The 19,212-nt window shown below is 38.6% G+C and overlaps 1 protein-coding gene across 1 annotated transcript in view; it reads right to left on the bottom strand.

Annotated features, from left to right (window-relative positions):
• The window catches only part of PTPRR (protein tyrosine phosphatase receptor type R), a 269,501-nt gene that overhangs the window by 6,006 nt on the left and 244,283 nt on the right, over window positions 1-19,212 (bottom strand). The window contains exons 11-13 of the mRNA XM_081248853.1: window positions 15,107-15,217; window positions 13,636-13,793; window positions 9,964-10,077 (exon numbers count right to left, since the gene is read on the bottom strand). Of these exons, the coding sequence (XP_081104979.1) occupies window positions 9,964-10,077; window positions 13,636-13,793; window positions 15,107-15,217 (383 nt within the window). The remainder of the gene's footprint in view (window positions 1-9,963; window positions 10,078-13,635; window positions 13,794-15,106; window positions 15,218-19,212) is intronic.

Raw genomic sequence — 19,212 nt, 5'->3', positions numbered from 1 at the left:
TGGGATGAGTCCTCTGAGGACCTTGTAGAACTAAGAGCACTCCTGGCAGAGGATAGCTCTGCCATATTGCTCAGGCTGGGCAAGCCAAGATGGAAAGATCCCAGTATGTTTCTAAATATTAACCAGCCTAGAAGTCACCTGCAGTGGAGGTAGATGACCTAGTGGCAAGAAGTGGACTTGGAGTCTGACAGATTCAAGTTTGAATCCTTGCTTTTGAACCTATCAGCTATAGGATTTTGAACAAATCATTTGTTCCTCCTAGCTGGGTTTTCCTGACTTATAAAATGACATTAATGACAAACCTCATCAAGATTGTGAGGATTAAATGAGTCAGAGCCTATCAATGTCTAGCCAAAGGCTATTCACAGAATTCCCAGGAGCCTGGGGTTCTACAGTGGTGCCTGTAGTGGAGAAGGAGAGTGGGCCTTTAGGACTGGCTTCTAATCACAGTTTTGACCAGGGCAGCAGTTCTCCTTTTTACTGTTTTTCTTTTTCTTTCTCTCTTTCTTTCTTTCTTCTTTTCTTCCTTCCTTCCTTCCTTCTTTCCTTTCTTTCTTTCTTCTCTCTTTCTTTCTTTCTTTCTTTCTTTCTTTCTTTCTTTCTTTCTTTCCTTCCTTCTTTTATTCATTATTGTTAATGGTTTTCCATATTGGTGTTTTGTAGAAGATTTTGTCTTCCCAATGTTTTGTTTCCTGTTGTTCACTAAAAAAAAGTTTAAAAACCACTGGCCTGGCAAACGGTGTTTACCTAATAAAGTTTCACTTTTTGCAAGGTTTAAATGAGATACTCCATAAAATGCTTAGCACAGTGGCATTTAGAGTACTAAATAAATGCCACGTGTTCTATTTCTTATTCTGTTGGTAAATGCTTAGTTAACATAAGCCCTTAGGGTGATCATGCATCTGGTTTGCTTGTGACTGTCCTGATTTACTCCTGTAAATGGTGTAATTTTTTTTTTTTTTTTTTGCAGTACGTGGGCCTCTCACTGCTGTGGCCTCTCCTGTTGCGGAGCACAGGCTCCGGGGCCGTGGCTCACGGGCCTAGCTGCTCCGCAGCATGTGGGATCTTCCTGGACCGGGGCACAAACCTGTGTCCCCTGCATCGGCAGGTGGACTCTCAACCACTGTGCCACCAGGGAAGCCCAATGGTGTAATTATTAATAAAGCCCCATTTCACTCTCAGAAGTGCCTGGGTTTGGATGACATATTATTTGTTCACCCTAATTCTGCCCCATTTCATGCTTTGGAAGAAAGTCACTTCTTTTACTGCAAAAATGGTGTTGGGTGCAAGCCTCTGATTTCTTTGTGGCCACAGAATATGAACAGTGTGTATGGCCAGGCCAGAGAGGATTCAGATATACTGTCCTTCCAGAAATGTCAGATAGCACATGTCACATTAGCCCCGTCAAACAAATAAATCAGTGTCTTCTCGGACGCTCTGAATAAAAGCACATAGCTTTGTCAGCTGAGGGTAAACTCAGGTTAGAAGAGAAAAAAACTATACATTTTTTCACCTTTGCTACTGCGAGGGTGTGTTGAAAAAAACCCCTCCAGATGCCCAGGAGAGAGATTTGGTTTTTAACATGTTAAAATTGTGACCTTTTGTGACTATTAACTCACACATACAAAGAGCAACAAGCCTTTCCTGCTGCACCACCCAGAGCGTATCCGGTCTAATCAGTAGACAGAAGAAATGCTGCAGCGGTGACTCACTTCTGGGCTAACAATGGAACTTACGCTCCTTGGCTTTTTATTATTTTTGAATCTGGAATTCTTTTGGTAAAGTTTGGTACAGTAAATTTAGAACAAAAGTTGTGGATGTTAATGTGCCTCATGGGTAAAGCTCTGATAGCTTGGGCATGAGTCAAACAAGGCTAACGTCTGGGGCTGAACTTGGGGTGTCTCAGACAGACATCTTCCCTGTGTCTATATACCATGTCATTTCAAGGACAAAGAACTTAAACGTTTTGATTGTTTCTGACCAGGTGTTTTGAATATAGATACTTTTTTCTACAAAGTATTTGTAGGGCATAAAAGCCAACACAAGTCAAATGATAATTCAATGCACTAGCATACCTTGAGTTCCATTTTTTTTTCCCTGAAAACTAGCCAATTTTCTTCTGAACACCCAGGTTAACACTCAATTGACTCCTAGCTGAGAAGAAGGAAAAGGTCGTCCTGACAACCACTTGGAAGATTCGGTTGGCATTATCTGTTTTACGAGAGGACGTCTTGTTATGGTCTCAAGAACTGTGATGTCAAGTAAATCCAAACGAATTTCTAAGCTTTACCTTCAAGTGTTCTGAATATAAGTAAACCGAAATGTTCAATCCCTGATCTTCAAATGAGATCATTGAAATTCACTAATTAAGGGGAATCTCTGGGATTAGTTGGGATTGCAGAAGGATATGGCTAAATGTAAGACAAAGGTTGGTAAAAATTATGCCAAGAGGTGGAAATTTTAGCTTTGGAATTATTTTAACCTAGTTTTGGAGACAAAGAATATGCTAGGGACACATATTAGCCTAGGAAACTGGTGACATATGTATTCCTCTTCTTAGGTTGTTAGAGTTAAAAAAAAATCATCAAACTAAAGTGATTAATCAAAACATTTACACAATGATATGACGCACACTGGAAGCATTTTTCTATCCTGTCTGGGAAGCCACAAGTAAGGTCTTTGGATGTCATTCCAATTTAAGGCTTCCAAGGTAAGGATGTACAAAGACAACTGCAGATTTCACTACTGACTCTCAAAAGGGTGGATTAGACAGATTGTTTCTTGTTTCTGGGGAAGGAAAAAAAAGAGGGAAAGAGGAGAAAAAGGCTTCGGGATCACAAATTATTTTATGTGTTTCACTTCCCAAATTCTGTTTTCAAGTTCTTCCAGAGTTCAGAGGTGTCGAGTGGGATGAAAAGAAATACAGTGAGGAAAAGATTGCCTGAGGTCAACCTACAATGGAACACGTTCTTTTCCTCCCTGCCTAGACGTCTTCTGGTGCTCCCACCTTGCTCCTTAGTCATTCTCCATATGCATGTGAGGCAGTCTCTGAGTATCCTGGGCCATCTTATTATTATGGATTGTTATTATTATTTTTAAAGGGGCAAGTGCATCTCTCAGACTCAATGTGTAAATGACCTTCATCATTATCTCACACCACGAAAACAGTATACACAAGCCTAAATGAATCTCTTGTAGCAGGATCTAAATATGATGAAAGTGTTGGTTTAGCTTTAATAGCAACTGGAATTCTTAATTAGGTGGTATCGTCACAATAATTTAGTGATATTTAAGATTAGAAGATTTAAGCAAGCCATGGAAGGGCTAAGTAATAAAACAGGATTAATTTATAAGCATTATGGGATTCAGAGTATAACCATCAGGCTGGGGTCCATGAAATATTTTACTCTTAAAAAGGGGTCCTCAGACCAGATGAGGTTGGAGGCTTCTGATATGCACCACTTCTCTTTCTCCATATGTAGACACAGAGGCTTAGAGTGACAAGTGGTCACAGGAAATTAGGGTCAGAGCCAGGACTAGCACCAGCATCCCTGACATCTGGTCCAGTAATCTCTGGCACCTCTTTCTCTAGTGGCTGCCTGCTTCCCAGTCCCACCAGCCAGTGCTCTGTCCCAATTGCCTGCTACTGACTTCATCTTTTAATTAAAAATGAATACCATGGCAATGAAGGGATGATCCATGAACACACTTCTAAATAAAACACCTGTGGGTGCCCTGCACTGAATCTGAACTCCTATTTGGAAAAAAGAAATCCTATTTTAGTTCAAAATATGCTCAAAAGTATTATTAATAGGAGAATCACAGACTCATGAATCTGCAGTGAGAACTGTAGTATCTATTAATAGAAGTTGCCTGAAAGCCAATAAAAATAATGTCCTGCCAGAGAGTGAGGAATCCACTAAATGGTTCTGTCATTGTTGTTACACTGGAAACATCCATTCAGCATAACACACTCATCTCTAAACCAGACCATCTGAATTTATTGCTAAAATGCAGACTTGTGATCTGAGTACAAATTGCCTGTTTATGTCATGTTGAATAACAATGATCAAGCATTGTAATTTTTTCTTTCTTTCTTTCTTTCTTTCTCTCTCTCTCTCTTTTTTTTTTGACAAGGTCTTTGATCTTACTCAATGCTCACACTGTTGATTTATCAATCATGGAAGCCATTTCCAGTATCAAAACCACTTTCTTTTTCTTTGCTGTGAGGCAGGCTCTGGACTTCTCAGAGGAGGCAGATAAAATTGGTGGGGGGTAAACTATAAAAAAGATGCAGTGTGCAGCCTTGGATGACTAGTGGGCAGAGGCCATTGCTAAGGAAGGTATGAGAGGATAGGAAAAATTCTATGGAGCTTGGAACCTGCAGAGTACAAAATATTAGCCCTCTGATATATTGGCTCTGTCTTTTGTAGCCCTTTTTATGCTCAGCTGGATGCTTCCAATTAGTCCCACCCTTTCCTTTCCCCTTTTTAATGGCCTTCACCCAGGCTCAAATTCCTATGCCATCTCTATTCTTCTCTTCGCCACCAAAGTTCTTGAAAGAATAGCTTATATTTATTATTTTACAACTTCTTTCCCTCCCTTTTAGATAGTGTCTGAGGAAAGTTTTGTGTGGTCAAATAAATGTGAAAGTGTCCTTCAAGGAAATGTAATAGATTTCCATGCTGGGGGACACTTCAGATCCTTTAATGCTTTAATACTTTTTGTGAATATCCAAGTGGAGAGGGGTTTTAAGAAATATAGCATATAGCTTTTTCTCAAAATTAATTGAGAAGCTTTTTAATTTTTTTTTTTTTTTTTTTTTTTGCCTGAGTACAGGCTAAGAGAGTCTGACACTTAGCGGGTTCTCATAGTGTAATTAATCATTAAAATGTGCCCTGAGAAACACAGTCTGGAAAAGTCTGTTAAGGAATCCATCTTGCTCTACCCAGGTGCCTGATGCATGTTCAGCAGTAGATGTTTAGTAAATGTTTGTCGAATGAATGACCGTATGCATGATTCAGGAGGACTGCTCTGAGCAGAGATTGTGGGTGACTGTTCCACAGGACACAGAATTCACGCCCATCTACAAACACCCATCCTAAAACATCCCCCAACAGGGTCGACTGCATGGACTCGACATACTCAGTCACACCAGCCCCATCTCCCTGTGCTGAGAAGGACCCTGTATTGGCTTCATGCTGTGCTGTTGCCATCTTGAAAGAGTTAATCATTTTTTAAAATGGGGCTCCACATTTTCATTTTGTACTGGGCCCTGCAAATCAGGTAGCTGGTCTTGCAGCTCTTCTGCCCTCACCTTCCCAATGCCCAGAGCTGTCTATCAGTCTCCTCAATGGCAGGGCCTCTTCTGAAGCCCTCTCTTCAATTCCTCTTCATCAAGGCCTCAGTTCTGAATGTCTTCCCGATGTGCGGAGTTACACACTCTCTAGCTAACATACCCTAACTGGAAAAGGATAGATCACCCTGTTTAAAGTGTTAATAGCCAGGAAGACATAAGGTATCACTCTCACCTGTCAGCTGTAGGTTCAAGAAACTTGAAAAAGGAATGACTCTTTAAGCCAAAGATTGGCTCTCTAATAGTAGTCTTTTAAATGTTCACTACACACAGATATTTTAGGCACCCTCCACAGACAGATATTTTGGCATGAGGCAAATTCTCTATGTTCCTCAAATTATATTTTTAAGGCAACTGCTGACAATATCACTTTATCTATTCATGAAACAGCTCTCCTTCATATTAACCATTGTTTTAAAAATTATATTGTCATTGCATTTTTTTATTGGCAAAGAATGGTCAAAGAGCTATGTTTTTGTCTAGCAATTTTGCAATAAACATATTCCAAAAGATTGTTTACTTTTATCAAAAACAGTCATACCTTTTGAGTTAGAAATCAGAAGTCCCAGATGCCAAAGAGGTCTATTTCACCAGTTTTCTTAGCTAGGTGACATTGGACAAGTTACTTGCTATCTTGAATTCTTTGTTTCCTTATTTTAAAAAAGTGAGGGCAAGGAATATCTCTTTTCTGACTCTTGGGTTCATTTTGGGAGTTAAATGAGGCATGTGTTTTGAAGACCATGGTGCAGTGACCACCATTAAATAAACCTCTGCTGTCAACAGTGCATTTTGGAATGTTTTGAAGACAAAATTGAAGGCAAAGACTGCCACAGAGACCAGGATTGGGTACAAGGTTTGAAGAACTGATGAAGAACAATAAACTGCAGGAGCAGAAGGACAGACATTTGGATTTTCTGAGGGCACTTTTCCCTTTACCAATATGAGTTAAAGCCATGGTCAACAGCAGCAGTCACTTACAAATTGGAATTTTGAAAGTGAAGTATGACAAGAAAATGAAAAAATGAAGCAAGATGCAAGAAGGATGGGAAGAAGTTGGATGGAGTCAAAGAAAGGAGGGAGTTTTCTGTTTTGCTTTTTATAATAACTAAGGAAGTGCACAACAGAAGGAAGAGACAAGAAAAGGAAAATCTGTTAATCCTGTGAAGGAAGGAAGGCAAAGGAAAGACTTTTCAAGGAAAGTTTCAAGGAGACGATCTGCTTCATAAACAACAGAAGCAGCGACTCAGAATTTATGTAGAAGGGATCTTGATGAATAAATCAGTTAGAATGATATCAAGACATGTATTGGCAGTAATTCAGATCCAGGGGGTAGGGAACCGATAGGCTTTAGATCAGCAGAGAAGTTGAATATGTTTTGAAAATCCTATCAGGAGTAAAAAGACAAGCCTTGTGGGAGACCTTGGTGGTGATGGAAGGCCAAGGCTAAAAATTTCTGCCCATTTGCTTTAGGAAGGAAGGGGCCGATAGAGGAGGCATTGTGATATGGTTTAAAAAATGTATTTGTGATTCTCTTCAAAGCTAGAGAACAATTTGGTAGACTTGACAGAGTAATGTGACCGGGAAGTGGAAACCAAGGTGGAGGTCAGGCTATAGAAGCCGGTGGGGGAGGAGGGAGATGGGAGGGCGAATAGACAAGATCTAAGAGTAACAAGAGCCCAAACAACGAGCAAACCAAGCCCCCCCTTTTTTTCAGGGTGACATTGGGCAAGTTACTTGCTATCTTGAATTCTTTGTTTCCTTATTTTAAAAAAGTGAGGGCAAGGAATATCTCTTTTCTGACTCTTGGGTTCATTTGGTCATTGTTCTGACCCAAATAGGGTCAGAACAGGTGTTGGACATCAACTTGGAGTCCGTTTAGATCTATGTATTTGGCATTCATGGAGCTCTGGCTCTAGCTTATAGGAAAGTGGGTGCACGGACATGAACTGGAGTCCCTGGGGGATCTGTGCATGCCATGCAGGAGCCTTGTTTACAGAAGCACAAAGCAGAAGAGATCAAGATCACCACAGGAGCAACTCCAGACTGACTGGGTACTGTCCCTCACTCTCTGACATAGGTTCCCTCTTCTTGGTGAAGGTAGGTCCCGGAGTCTGAAGTGAAGCAAATGGATCCTGTTCCAGTTGGGGTGGGCAGTAGTGGATGGAAGGCAAGGGGGTTTCAGGAAAGAAAGACAGCAATTATAAGAGGAGAGGGAGAGAGAATTGAAGCTGATCTTCTTATGCACAAAAAGAAAACATTTTTGGAAGTAGTTACATGAGGGGTATGGAAAGGCAGAAGTGGGGAGGGGTGTAGAGAGAGGGTAAGAAACCTAGACTAAATGTTCTACTCAGTACTCCACAGGTATAATCTCCTCTTATGTTACTGCAACCCTGTGGGGTATATATTATTAGTTCCAATTTATAGATACATGTTCAGGTTCTTTCTATATTTATTGATAATAACTGTGGCTAACCTTGGTTGCATGCTTAAGTGCCAGCCACTTTACAGATTATCTCTTAATCCTTATAACAACATAAGAAGTAGATACTATTATTACTTCCATTTTCCAGATGAGAAAATCAAGGCATGGAGAAGTCTTACAATTTGCCCAAGGCCACACAACCAGGAAATGGTGGGAACCAGGATGCAAAGCCAGACAATAGATTTCCAGAGTCCATAATCTTAATCACCATGGTAAACAGCTTCTAATAAGCCAAAGTTAAGAGAAAAATAGAGGGAAGATACACTGACAAAGACTTAGAAATTACTATTTAAAAAGAAACAAAGAACGATAGGGATGGGGAGGGAAAACCTCATCTGGAAAGGAGATTTGAATATTTAGTTTTTAGAGACTGGAGAAACTTCACTGATGATTTTAATAATAATGAAGATGATAGTAACGAAGTGAACATTTATTGAAAGGCTTCCTGTGTGCCAGACTCTGTTCTAAGTGCTTTATATATATTTTCTTGTTGAATTTTCAGAACAATCCTTTTGTCTCTATTGAAATTCTAGGACCTAGTACATAGTAGGGGCTCAATAAATATTTATTGCATGACTTAAAAATGTGACTTTTGTAGTTTTATTTTTAGGAAACTCTAGGTCACAGGGCTAAATTCCAGGGGCTCAGATCCTGTGACTCTTGTTTTATTACCTCAGGGCATTTATCTCTGTCTGAAATTGTCCTGTTTATTTCTTTGCTGTTTATCATCTCTTCTCTCTGTTGGCATCTAAACTCTAGGAGAGCAGAGCCACACTCATCTTGTTTAAGTACGTGCAGCATCCAGAACAATGCCTTGCGTTTAGGAGATGATTCATAAATATTCGCTGTATGAATGAAAGAAGAGAAACCATAGCTCAGCTTTCAGAACAACTCTTCATCCACGATAGCACAGCAAACTGCAGAGCAGGGAGGTCCACTGCTCATGTGCCCATACAGCATCTTCCTCTCTGTGTCTGTTCTCAATAAGCACCTGTGCACGTTCTCGGTCACTGACTCAGCTGTTCATTTCCCCAGGCTTAGTTGAGGAGCAAGGAAGAAAAGAAATTTCTTGTTTGCTCTGTTTTCAGTGCATAAACAAAGATCATCACAAAGGTGATCAAACCATCTATATATAAACATGGCTCTTTCAACTCACACCCATTAGGATGGCCACTACAAAAAACAAAACAAAACAAACAGAAGTTGGAACCCCTGTACACCGTTGGTGGGACTGTAAATGGTGCAGCTGCTGTGGAAACCAATATGGTATTCCTTGAAAAGTTTAAAATATTACCATATGGTTCAGCCATCTCATTTCTGGGTATATACTCCAAAGAATCTCAAATAGCTATTTGTACATCCATGTTCATAGCAGCATTATTCACAGCAGCCAAAACGTGGCAGCAACCCAAGTGTCCATTGACACATGAATGGATAAACAAAATATGGTATATATGTACAATGGAATATTATTTAGCCTTAAAAAGGAAGGAAATTCTGACACGTGCTACAGTATGGATGAATCTTGAAGATATTATGCTAAGTGAAAGAAGTCAGTAACAAACAGACAAATACTGCATGATTCCACTTACATGAGGCACCTAGAGTAGCCAAACTCATAGAGTGAGAAGGTGAATAGTGGTTGACAAGAAGTGGGTATTTGTTATTTAACGGGTACAGAGCTTTTCAAGATGAAAAGAGTTCTGGATTTGGTTGCAGGACAATGTGAATGTACTTAACACTCTGTACTCTTAAAAATGGTTAAGATGGTAAATTTTGTTATCTGCATTTTGTGCAATTAAAAGAGAAACAGTGAAAAAAAAGACGATTCTCGGTAGTATGACATATGCCTCATTTTTAAGGATCAAGATCCTAAAGTGAATGATTCAGTTAAGTCAAATGAAAATGCAAAGGCTCTTGGCTTTGGACTCCTGAGGGTCAGTGTTGCAAATAACAGTTTCTTTGATGACTTTTTAATGTCATGTACATTCCTAAGCATCTTACACAAATCTCTACAGAGAGTTAGGACTTCAGAGCCTGTGGTGTTGACAAAGTCAGGCTGATCGGATTAGGTTGTGGTGACGCTGCTCTGAAGTGTCTCTCCCCCTCTCCCCCCGACACTCACCTGTCCACACGCAGCTGGCAGACGATGCTCAGTGTGTCCACAACTCCTTCTTCTCTCAACTGTCGACAGCCGATGGATGTAGCAATAAAACACCCCGTCCTGCCTATCCCTGCACTGAGAAGAACAGGTAACGCATTAAAAGGTGCAGGAAAAATAACAAAGGTAAAATATATTCTTTTTAAAAGGTACTTTTAAAATTGGAAACAATTGGGATTAATAATAGTAATTACAACAGCAACAGCTCTCGTGTACTGAGTGTACAAACCTGGCCCTGTGCTGAGTGCTTAAACGGCAATTCTTCCCTTTAGGTCTAAGCAGTAGGTGAATGGGGTGGAGGGAGGTAGTGGGGGGAGAGAATAGTGAAAAAGGTACTTGTTGTTCTACAAAGAAGAATTAAGCCCTGAAATTAGGTAAGGTATGGGCAGTAGCAAGGAGGGGAAAGACTTATACACCTCATAAATGTGAGTGTGGAGCTGCACAGTGAGAAAAGCAAAAAGTCCAAGGTGACTCGCCTGGAGGACTGGAAGAATGGCAGCATCGTCGAGATGAAGGGGGAATTCTGGAATGAGGGCTGATTTGAGGGAGAGAGTGGGGACTTTGGTCTTGGATATACTGATGTGGAAGATGCTAGTGAATAACTGAAGATTCAATTCAGTTACGGAGAGAGGATGTGGCTAGAAGCATGTATTTCCAAGTCTTTTTTTTTTTTTTTTAATCAAGGTAACAGTTAAACAGACATACTACCTGTCATGGAAGGTTTACTCATGAATCTCCTTCAGACGGTAAGTCATCAGCCTAACAAACAAGCTTTCTCTCTGTCGCTCTCTCTCTCTCTCTCAGCAATTTCAACCACAAATGCAAATTTCTCTCAAATCTACACTTAAATTCCCCAAGTTTCTCCTAAACTCTAGATTGGCATTCCACCTCCTAGCTGGCACTCTTGCTGTTGCTATTTTACACTTGCTGCATTTCAATGTATCTAAATTCAGTGTATCTAAAACAGAATTAATTATCTTTTTCCTCAATGGCATTACCAGGCAGCCACAAGTTTTCCAGCCTAGAAATCTTGGAGCTATTTTCAACATCTCCCCCTCTCTCAACTCCCACATCCAATCTGTTACCAATTCTTATATTTTCCACCTCTGCGGAGCTGTTGTGATCCATGCTTTCCTTTCTATAAACTGTGCTCACGTTTTTGAAATCTTACTTTATGATTAGCAATGATCTCATTATGGTTTCCAAGGCTCAAGACTCTTCCTGGGCTAATTCATGATATACACAGCTGCTAGGTTCATCTTTCTAAAACAGGGACCTGATCATATTACTCGCTACTCAAAAACTGTAGATGGCTCCCAATGGTCACAGCACAATGTCTAAGCACCCTTCCATGGTATTCAGGCCTTTACATAATATGACTGTGACGAACTTGCAAGCTTTTTGCTGTCAACTTTGTACCCTTTGTGTCATTGTTTTAATTTGAATCATTGCCAAAAACTCCTATTTTCTAATTTTTCTTTCTGTGTTAATGGATATTTCTCCAGTCAGAAATGCCCTCCCTACCACCTTTTAAAACCACAAACATTGGACCTCTTTTCAAGATCCTGTTCAACATTATTCCAACTTTTAGAGGCTTTCTTCAATCCTCATGGTTTGAATGAATAATTCCCCTCTTGGCACTCAAATAGCACTATTTCTCCTACGTGGCACTTATCTCCTGTTGAACGTGGGTGCAGAGGAATTCAGATGAGGAATGAGTCCCTTTTAGTTGAAGTGTCTATGGAGAGTTTGTCTCAATAAAGAGATAGGACTTGAACTATACCCTGTGAATGGCAGGCATTTTGGTTATCATGAAGGAGAGAGAATGTTCCATGGATGAGAATGGTATAAGGAAAGAATTGCTGCAGAATAGAGTGACAATGAGTAGGCTAGTTTGGCTTAAAGAGAAAGTTACATTAGAGGAACAGTGGAAAATAAGACTGAGAAGGTACAGTGGGGCCTATAAAGGATCTTATATGTAAAGCTAAAAGGTTTGGACATCATCCTCTAAAAGAATGGTAGTCTTTTTTCTTCCTTTTTTTTTTTTTTTTTTTAGAATTTGTTGAAAACAATGAGTTTTCAGTCCCAGAAAATTCACCTAACTTCATGTACTCAAATCTGTTCAAGTCATTTCAAGTTCACTGGCCCTCATAGCTAATTCACAGATCCAAGGTTGAGAACTTTTGCTCTAGGGAATGGGAAGCCTTTGAGAAGTGTTGAGCATAGACTCCATGTGATGAAAGAGGGTTTTAGGCACCTCATCCAAGAGGAGTGCACAGAATAGGCTGCAGTAGGGGTGGAGCATGGGGAAGTGGGGTGTGTATGTGCAATTAGCCGACTTCTTCTAAAATACATGGGTGAGGTCATAAGGGCCTGAACTTGGATGGTTGGGCAGGAAGTGATGATTATGGGAGAAGCTTTGAAGGGAAAGCCAATCTGGTGACTGATTAGATATGGAGGCTGGAGTTGAGAGAAGGGCCAAAGATAACTGTCAACATTTGATGTTGAGTGCCTGGAAAAAAGATGGTCTCATTCTTAGAAATAGCAATCAGAATGGGAGCTGGTTTCACAGGGGAAATGGTAAGTTCATTTTAGATATCTTGACTGTTTTATGATTTTGGGCGGGGGACACTTCCAGCCCTAAAGTATGGCCAGTTAGGTATTTTTCTTCAGCCCCAAGCTAAGTTTAGGATGAGGCCTAATGTTAGAAACTAGATAATGACACTTTGCATAAATAGACATATAGTAAATTTTACTCAATTAAACCACAAAGGTTCAAAAGAAGGCTAAAATTATAATCTAAAATAATATACTTTATTTCTTAACAATATCAAAAATTATCTTACAAGACTTAGGAGGGTCAATAAAGTAACACCAATTATTTGGAGAAATTATGGAGAATAAATGGCCGGTTATATAAATAACTTTAAAATATATGCTTTAGTTTGGGCACACTAACGGGAAAACAGGGGGAAGAGGTATAAGTTAAAGGAGAAGAACTTTAAGCTCGATGTTAGGGAAGGGAACCACTGCGGACATCTGTCGCTGTGTCGGCCCAGCCTCCAGTACTGCATGTTCTGGTAACAGCACTTTGTTTTCCCTTTGGCGAATTACCACTTGCCCACTTCCCATTTCATAAATGTATTTCCATCTGTTTTTCATGAGGTAACTTTTAGAATAGTTGACTGGTTTTCACCAAATTTGACATAATAATAAATGTTATCAAGATACAATCCTAGTAAAGTCCAGGGGCCATCTTGAAACAACAAGAAGCTGTTGATAATTAAAAAAACCATATGTCATTCCTAGCACACGTGAGACTGATGAGACTAATTGAATCCATCTACGTTTCAAGGTAGAGGACTGAGTGAATAAGTTCTCCTGTTCCCTGAGCTATTAATTAGAAGTGATATTTTCTCCACTGTGTGACTGTTTGCTGAAAATATGCTAATGATGTCACTTCATTTCTGTTAAGTATTGTCTCGGTCAAGCCTCAAGTATGAGGAAGTTAACCATTTTCAATACATATTTAATTTATCAGCCAAGTCAGAACCAGGAAGTAAAACCCAACTTCCACCTGCTCTATGACTTTACAAAGGACAGCTGCTTAGGCAGAAAGGACAGCTCATCCCTTACCTGCAGTGGACAACCACAGGCCCTCGGCCCACAGAGGCAAGTCTGTCTTCTTCCACATCCAGCATGAGCTGTAGAAGGGGCTGGGCACTGGCTGGAGTCTTGTGATCGGGCCATGAGGTGTACCAGTAATGCTTCACATGTTGCGTGTGACTTCCTTGCTGAAAAGAGCAACAGCCACCAGATGCTTCATTGTCCTGTGGAACTAAAAGTCACCCAAACCACAATACTGAATGCCTTCTATCACTCCCATCTTGCTGGCAACTTATTTCTAGGCGGAAAAAAAATTCTAGGAGATTTTTGAAGAATACTCTTTCACCCTGAGAAAACTTTACTGTAACTATGCTGATGTCAAAGTTTGACAGTCTTGCTCTGTTAAATGATAAATATGTATTTAGTATATATGTTTAAGATATATTTAATATAGAAAACATACATATGCTAAATATATGTTTGTAATTTGTTATAATAAACATAATGGATGTTAGATGAAGATATAGCCAAGAAAGAATCAGGATATAGTGCGTTTCCTGCTCTTTGAACATTCCTGAGAGGTTATTATAAACATATTGACCAGTATAAGAATGCTTAATTTTATAGTCAGTCTCTCTAATAATTCTACACTCAGCCATATTCCAGTTTTTCACAGCAGTGAGGAATCCCTGTAGTAAAGGAGCGACAAAGGGTCACTAGATTAGAAATGCTTTGAGTGAGGGTCCATGCACATCACGTCAAAAACCAGTGGGGGCCTGGTGTGGATGAGGCACTTGAGAATACCGTGTTGAAGAACAGGTCTCAGTAAGTGTCTCGCGGCTCTGTGTCTACCCTCTTCCTCTCTGCGGTGATTCTGTCCCAGTAATGAGGCTCTAGATAGAACTGGAATCTTTGGGATGATTGCTCTCCAGAAGTAAAAACAATACCATGGCAACATTCCTCAGCATCTGCTGCCCCAAATTTAAATAACTTTTCTATGACATAATGTGGTCCGGGAAAGTCCCCATAAATGACTGTGACTCCAGGTTTTGGGAGATCTCATCAACACTTCAGGCTTTTCTTGCCTCCCACAAGTGCAGATTTTCCCTTTCACAGTTTCCAGGCCTTACTTAAATCTGCTTAGACCAAAGGGACATTAAAAAAAGAAATCATGGTACAGTATCCAGCACAAACCTTTAGTTAAAGGCATTCAAAAGGTTAAATCAGAGATGTCATATTTATGCAAAGCAGAAGACCTGAGCTTCCCACTTAGTGAATTTCCTTAATGGCTGCTTATATTAGTTTAATAATTCTACATACTAATAGTAGCCGATAACAAAGAAATCCATAAGGGAGTGATTATAATTTCTCCTTGATCTTGACATTATTTAATTTATTTAAATTGAATCTGCAGTACTTATTAGGATAAATAATTTCAAAATAGAAATGTAATCCTCCAACATCGTCTACTTTGTAGATAGCTACAGTTCCACAGTTTTACCTTTAAGACAAGGTTTCGAACGGTGTAGTTATCACATTCATTTACATTGATAACCAGAACCTCGACTTTCCCATATATTCCTCTCTTTTCTGGCCAGTAAAGCACACATTTCTGGAGGAGGGGAAAGAAGAACAAATATTAAAGAAGCAAATATTAATGGTTTTCATTGGCCTTGGAGTATTTTTTATTCAAGCATCTGAAAATTTTCTATTTAGTTAATATAAAAATATCAAGTATCAAATTTTACAGTTCTGTAAATGAGCTAAAACCACTGAGCCATACATTTTAAATGGGTAAGCTTTATAGTATGTATAGTGTAGTATAAATTATATCTCAATGCTTTTTAAATAAAATATCAATTTTTACATATGTCTGCCCAACACTGTTGCTATTAATCCCACACCAAAAAATAATTAAGCCAAAATTTTCCAAATCCCCATAGAGAAATTAAGGACTAATTAAGAACTGAATTAAAAATTAGGAAACTAAGATCCAAATATTAGAGTTTATCCTGTGATGACTAGGATTAAAACGAATGTTTTCCCACAGTGATTGAGGCAAGTCACATTTCCTGCTTCATCAAAAAAAATCTCTAATTAGAGTATCTGTAATGTGTTAGGTGCCACAGAATCCAGTTTCCCTTGTATGTAAAGCAGATGTAATGACCATTAATACACCTAAGGTATTATATTTTCTAGGACTAATGACTAAATGGATAGCAAAATTATTTTTAAAATTTTTATGATGGATCCTCTTTGAAGGGTTTAATAGCAGTAATAATAATTATATGGCAAGCAAGAAAATATAATGTGGTGGTTAAGGTGCAAGCTTTGGAGTCAGAGAGCCTGGGGCCAAATTTTGGTGCTACCATTTATCTGTGAATCCATAAGCAGGATACTTAATATCTCTGGACTCAGTTTCCTCAAGATTTAATATAAGGAAAGCACTTAAGACAAAGCCAGGCATACAGTAGGCATTAAAAACATAATATTATTATTACTATTATTGTTATTTTACAACTACTCAGTTATGGAATGGGTTTTTGATCTAAAGTGATTAGATTATTACTTAAATATGCATTAGATCATGCATTAAATATTATATTATTTTTATGATATCCAAGCTACATTATTTAAAAAACTACAAAATGAAACTCAAGCATACATATAAGCTCAGATTATTTATTATTTTGCCTTTTAAACAACTGCAAAAGAACTATTAATTTCTTGCCACATATTTTAATGACTAAGAATGTAAAGTGTGAAAGTTGACATTTTATTTTCAGTGCCCAGGGAAGCAATTTAATGTTAGAAATATTGTTTAAATAGAATTCATGATTTTCTTTCAAACACACATGCATATTTATAGAGAAATTCTTTCACTTCTTGCCTTCAATAGGGATTTTGTCGTCCTCAGGACACTTGTTTCTTTACATCTATGTCAAAGGCACGTGACCACACTTGAAAAAAATTAAGTACTTATAGATTTAAAAGAGTAGCAGCAAAAAACTACAGAATTACAGAACTAAAGGAAGAGACACATAAAGTATCAGAAACACACCTCTGGGGCTCTATCATGCTAAGTACCAAGTACTCTATGTGATAGAGCCACAAGGAAGTCACTTCACCTAGTGGAATCAGTGTTTTTCATCCACTACAATAAAAACACATTTGCATCCTCTACGTTCTGGTCCTTTTCCAGACAAAGTAAATCATTTTCACCTCTATTTACATGCCACCCCACACCCAAGACTGTCAAGCAATCAGGCTAAAGGCTTACTCTGGCTAATATAACATTAACATTAAAAAAAGAAACCTTTAGCACAGGGAACTATACTCAAAATCTTGTAACAACCTATAACGGAAAAGAATCTAAAAAAGAATTATATATATATATATATATATATATATATATATATATATATATAACTGAATCACTTTGCTGTACACTTGAAACTAACACAGCATTGTAAATCAACTATATTTTAATAATTTTTTTAAAAAAGCAATCTTTTAAAAATACAGCAATTTTTTCCCTCCTCATTTACGAGTTGCCAAATGTCTCAAATTCCCCCAGTTTGTTAAAGATAATCATACTAACCAATTTGCCTGGTTTCTTTCAATGGAGCATCAATTATTTCGCTGCAAGACCCGAGCTATTTTGTGTCTTAAAACCCATGCCTCCTGGATGAATCCAAGAAGAGTGACAAAGAATCTTGAAAAAGGTACTGAACAAAGAAAGAGGCATTCAGTGGCCCAGCAGTCTGGCATACGTGCCCCCATTGTCCAAGATCAGGCCTGAGGAGAAGGCCCCTCTTTGGGAAGGTGGCTCTTGAAACCGGTAAGAAAAGCTGCAAGGCAGGAGCTCTCAGCCTACACCCTGACTCTTTAACAACACAATCCAGGCTTGTGCACCTACTTGATAAATGGAAGCACTGCTCGCTTCTCTCCCAAGCTTGCCGGGGCCCTCTTGAATGTTTTTCTTGACTCTTTACCAAAAATGAAATTGGCAGCCAGCTCCCAGTAGACAATGCAATGTGACTCGTTCATTCAAACAACCCTTAATTAGCATCCCATCTCCTTTCTGAGATACAATAGCTTATTTCTACATACCGAATACATTTTTTTCCCCTTTTAGGAGAACGTAGAAAAAGAGACCAGATAAGTGTGGGTGCTTTTGAATACGAAGTGAGGGAGAGCGGCAAATGTAGTTGTTCCTAAGAGCACAAGTTCATGTTCAAATTATTTTTGTGAAGAGCTTTTTAGGGTTTCTTTATTGTGGCGCTAACAATGATATAAAAAAGGAAAATGCAAGGAAGGAAAATGCTCTCTTACAGATAGTATTGTGAAACCACACTAATTGTAGGTAATTCGAAATAGCACGCTATCTAGCAGAATGTAACTCCAAATCATCACTATTCTTCTGCTAGATGGGCTGATTCTTTCAGTAAAATTATCTATTAATTCCAAGAATTCATAATTTGGAGGACAAAGGTTTCCAGAAGGTCATGTGTCTCTTGTGCAAACAAGTAATTAGTGAACCCTAACTGTAAAGATTCTGGACATCAACCAATTTTTCATAATCAGTGGTTTACAGCAAAAGTAGACCGCAATGCAAAGCAATGCAAACAGATATTTTTATAATCTTTTTTTTTTCTTTGACCATCCCTCTCACCCCCACCACATTAGGACTATTTGTGTATAAAGAAGGAACAGGTCTAGCTAGTATTTTAGTTGCCTGAAAAAAAAATCTATTTTTAAGTTACTTTCTTTTTAAATTCTATGCACTTAAAATCAAAGAGATTTTGCTCTATGAGCTAAAGACTATCATCACATAGAAAGTGGCTCTTAATAAACAAAAACAAGATAGTTGCATTTGGGTTACAGTTGCATATAAGACAGAATGGGTCAGATTGTCTAAAATTATTATGGTTTTAGTTACTCTAATTCTCAGTGTTCCAATTAAATATTAGTAACATAGGTGCAGCAATTTAATATTAAAAGCACCTTCACCAACCTTATATCACTGAATCCCTTCCACGATCATTGGTGTTAGGTAGAACAGAGAGTAGATATTGTTGTTATTATTATTATTTTTATCATTTTACAGCTGAGAAAACTGAAGCTCAGGTGTTTTCATAAGGTTCTCTGGGAACATCCTCTTGGGGCTAGGACCCTCTGAGCAAATATCACTTTATACATTCAAGTTTCTGTCTTTGATTTCAGCACTAATAACCAACACTTCTTTCTACAGCAATAACCAATGCCCTCCCTTCCCTCTATGAAATATGCTGATGCTCGTGGAACACTGAATGCCCTCTGTCCGCTCTCTTACTAAGTCCAGCAAGTCTGTCACTATCTGCTGAGCTGTATGTTCAACAAGTGGTATTTATATCTGAACCTCTTAATGACAGTTGTACTTGTTATTAGAGCCCAGTAATTTAATGAAACTTTACATAAATCAATGAAACATGAGGGTGGAAAGAAAATAAAGAATTGTTCTATGAAATAATTGCATAAGTTAATTAGGTTTTCGCTGGGGAAAAACAGTAAATCAGTAAAGAAAACTGTGGTCAAATCAGGCACAGGTGAGAACATTATAAAAGG

This window comes from Mesoplodon bidens (assembly GCF_964165515.1).
Source record: "Mesoplodon bidens genome assembly, chromosome: 11".
Lineage (NCBI taxonomy): Eukaryota > Metazoa > Chordata > Mammalia > Artiodactyla > Ziphiidae > Mesoplodon > Mesoplodon bidens.
Note: the sequence above shows the minus strand (reverse complement) of the source record. Positions and strands in the feature narration are given on the sequence as shown.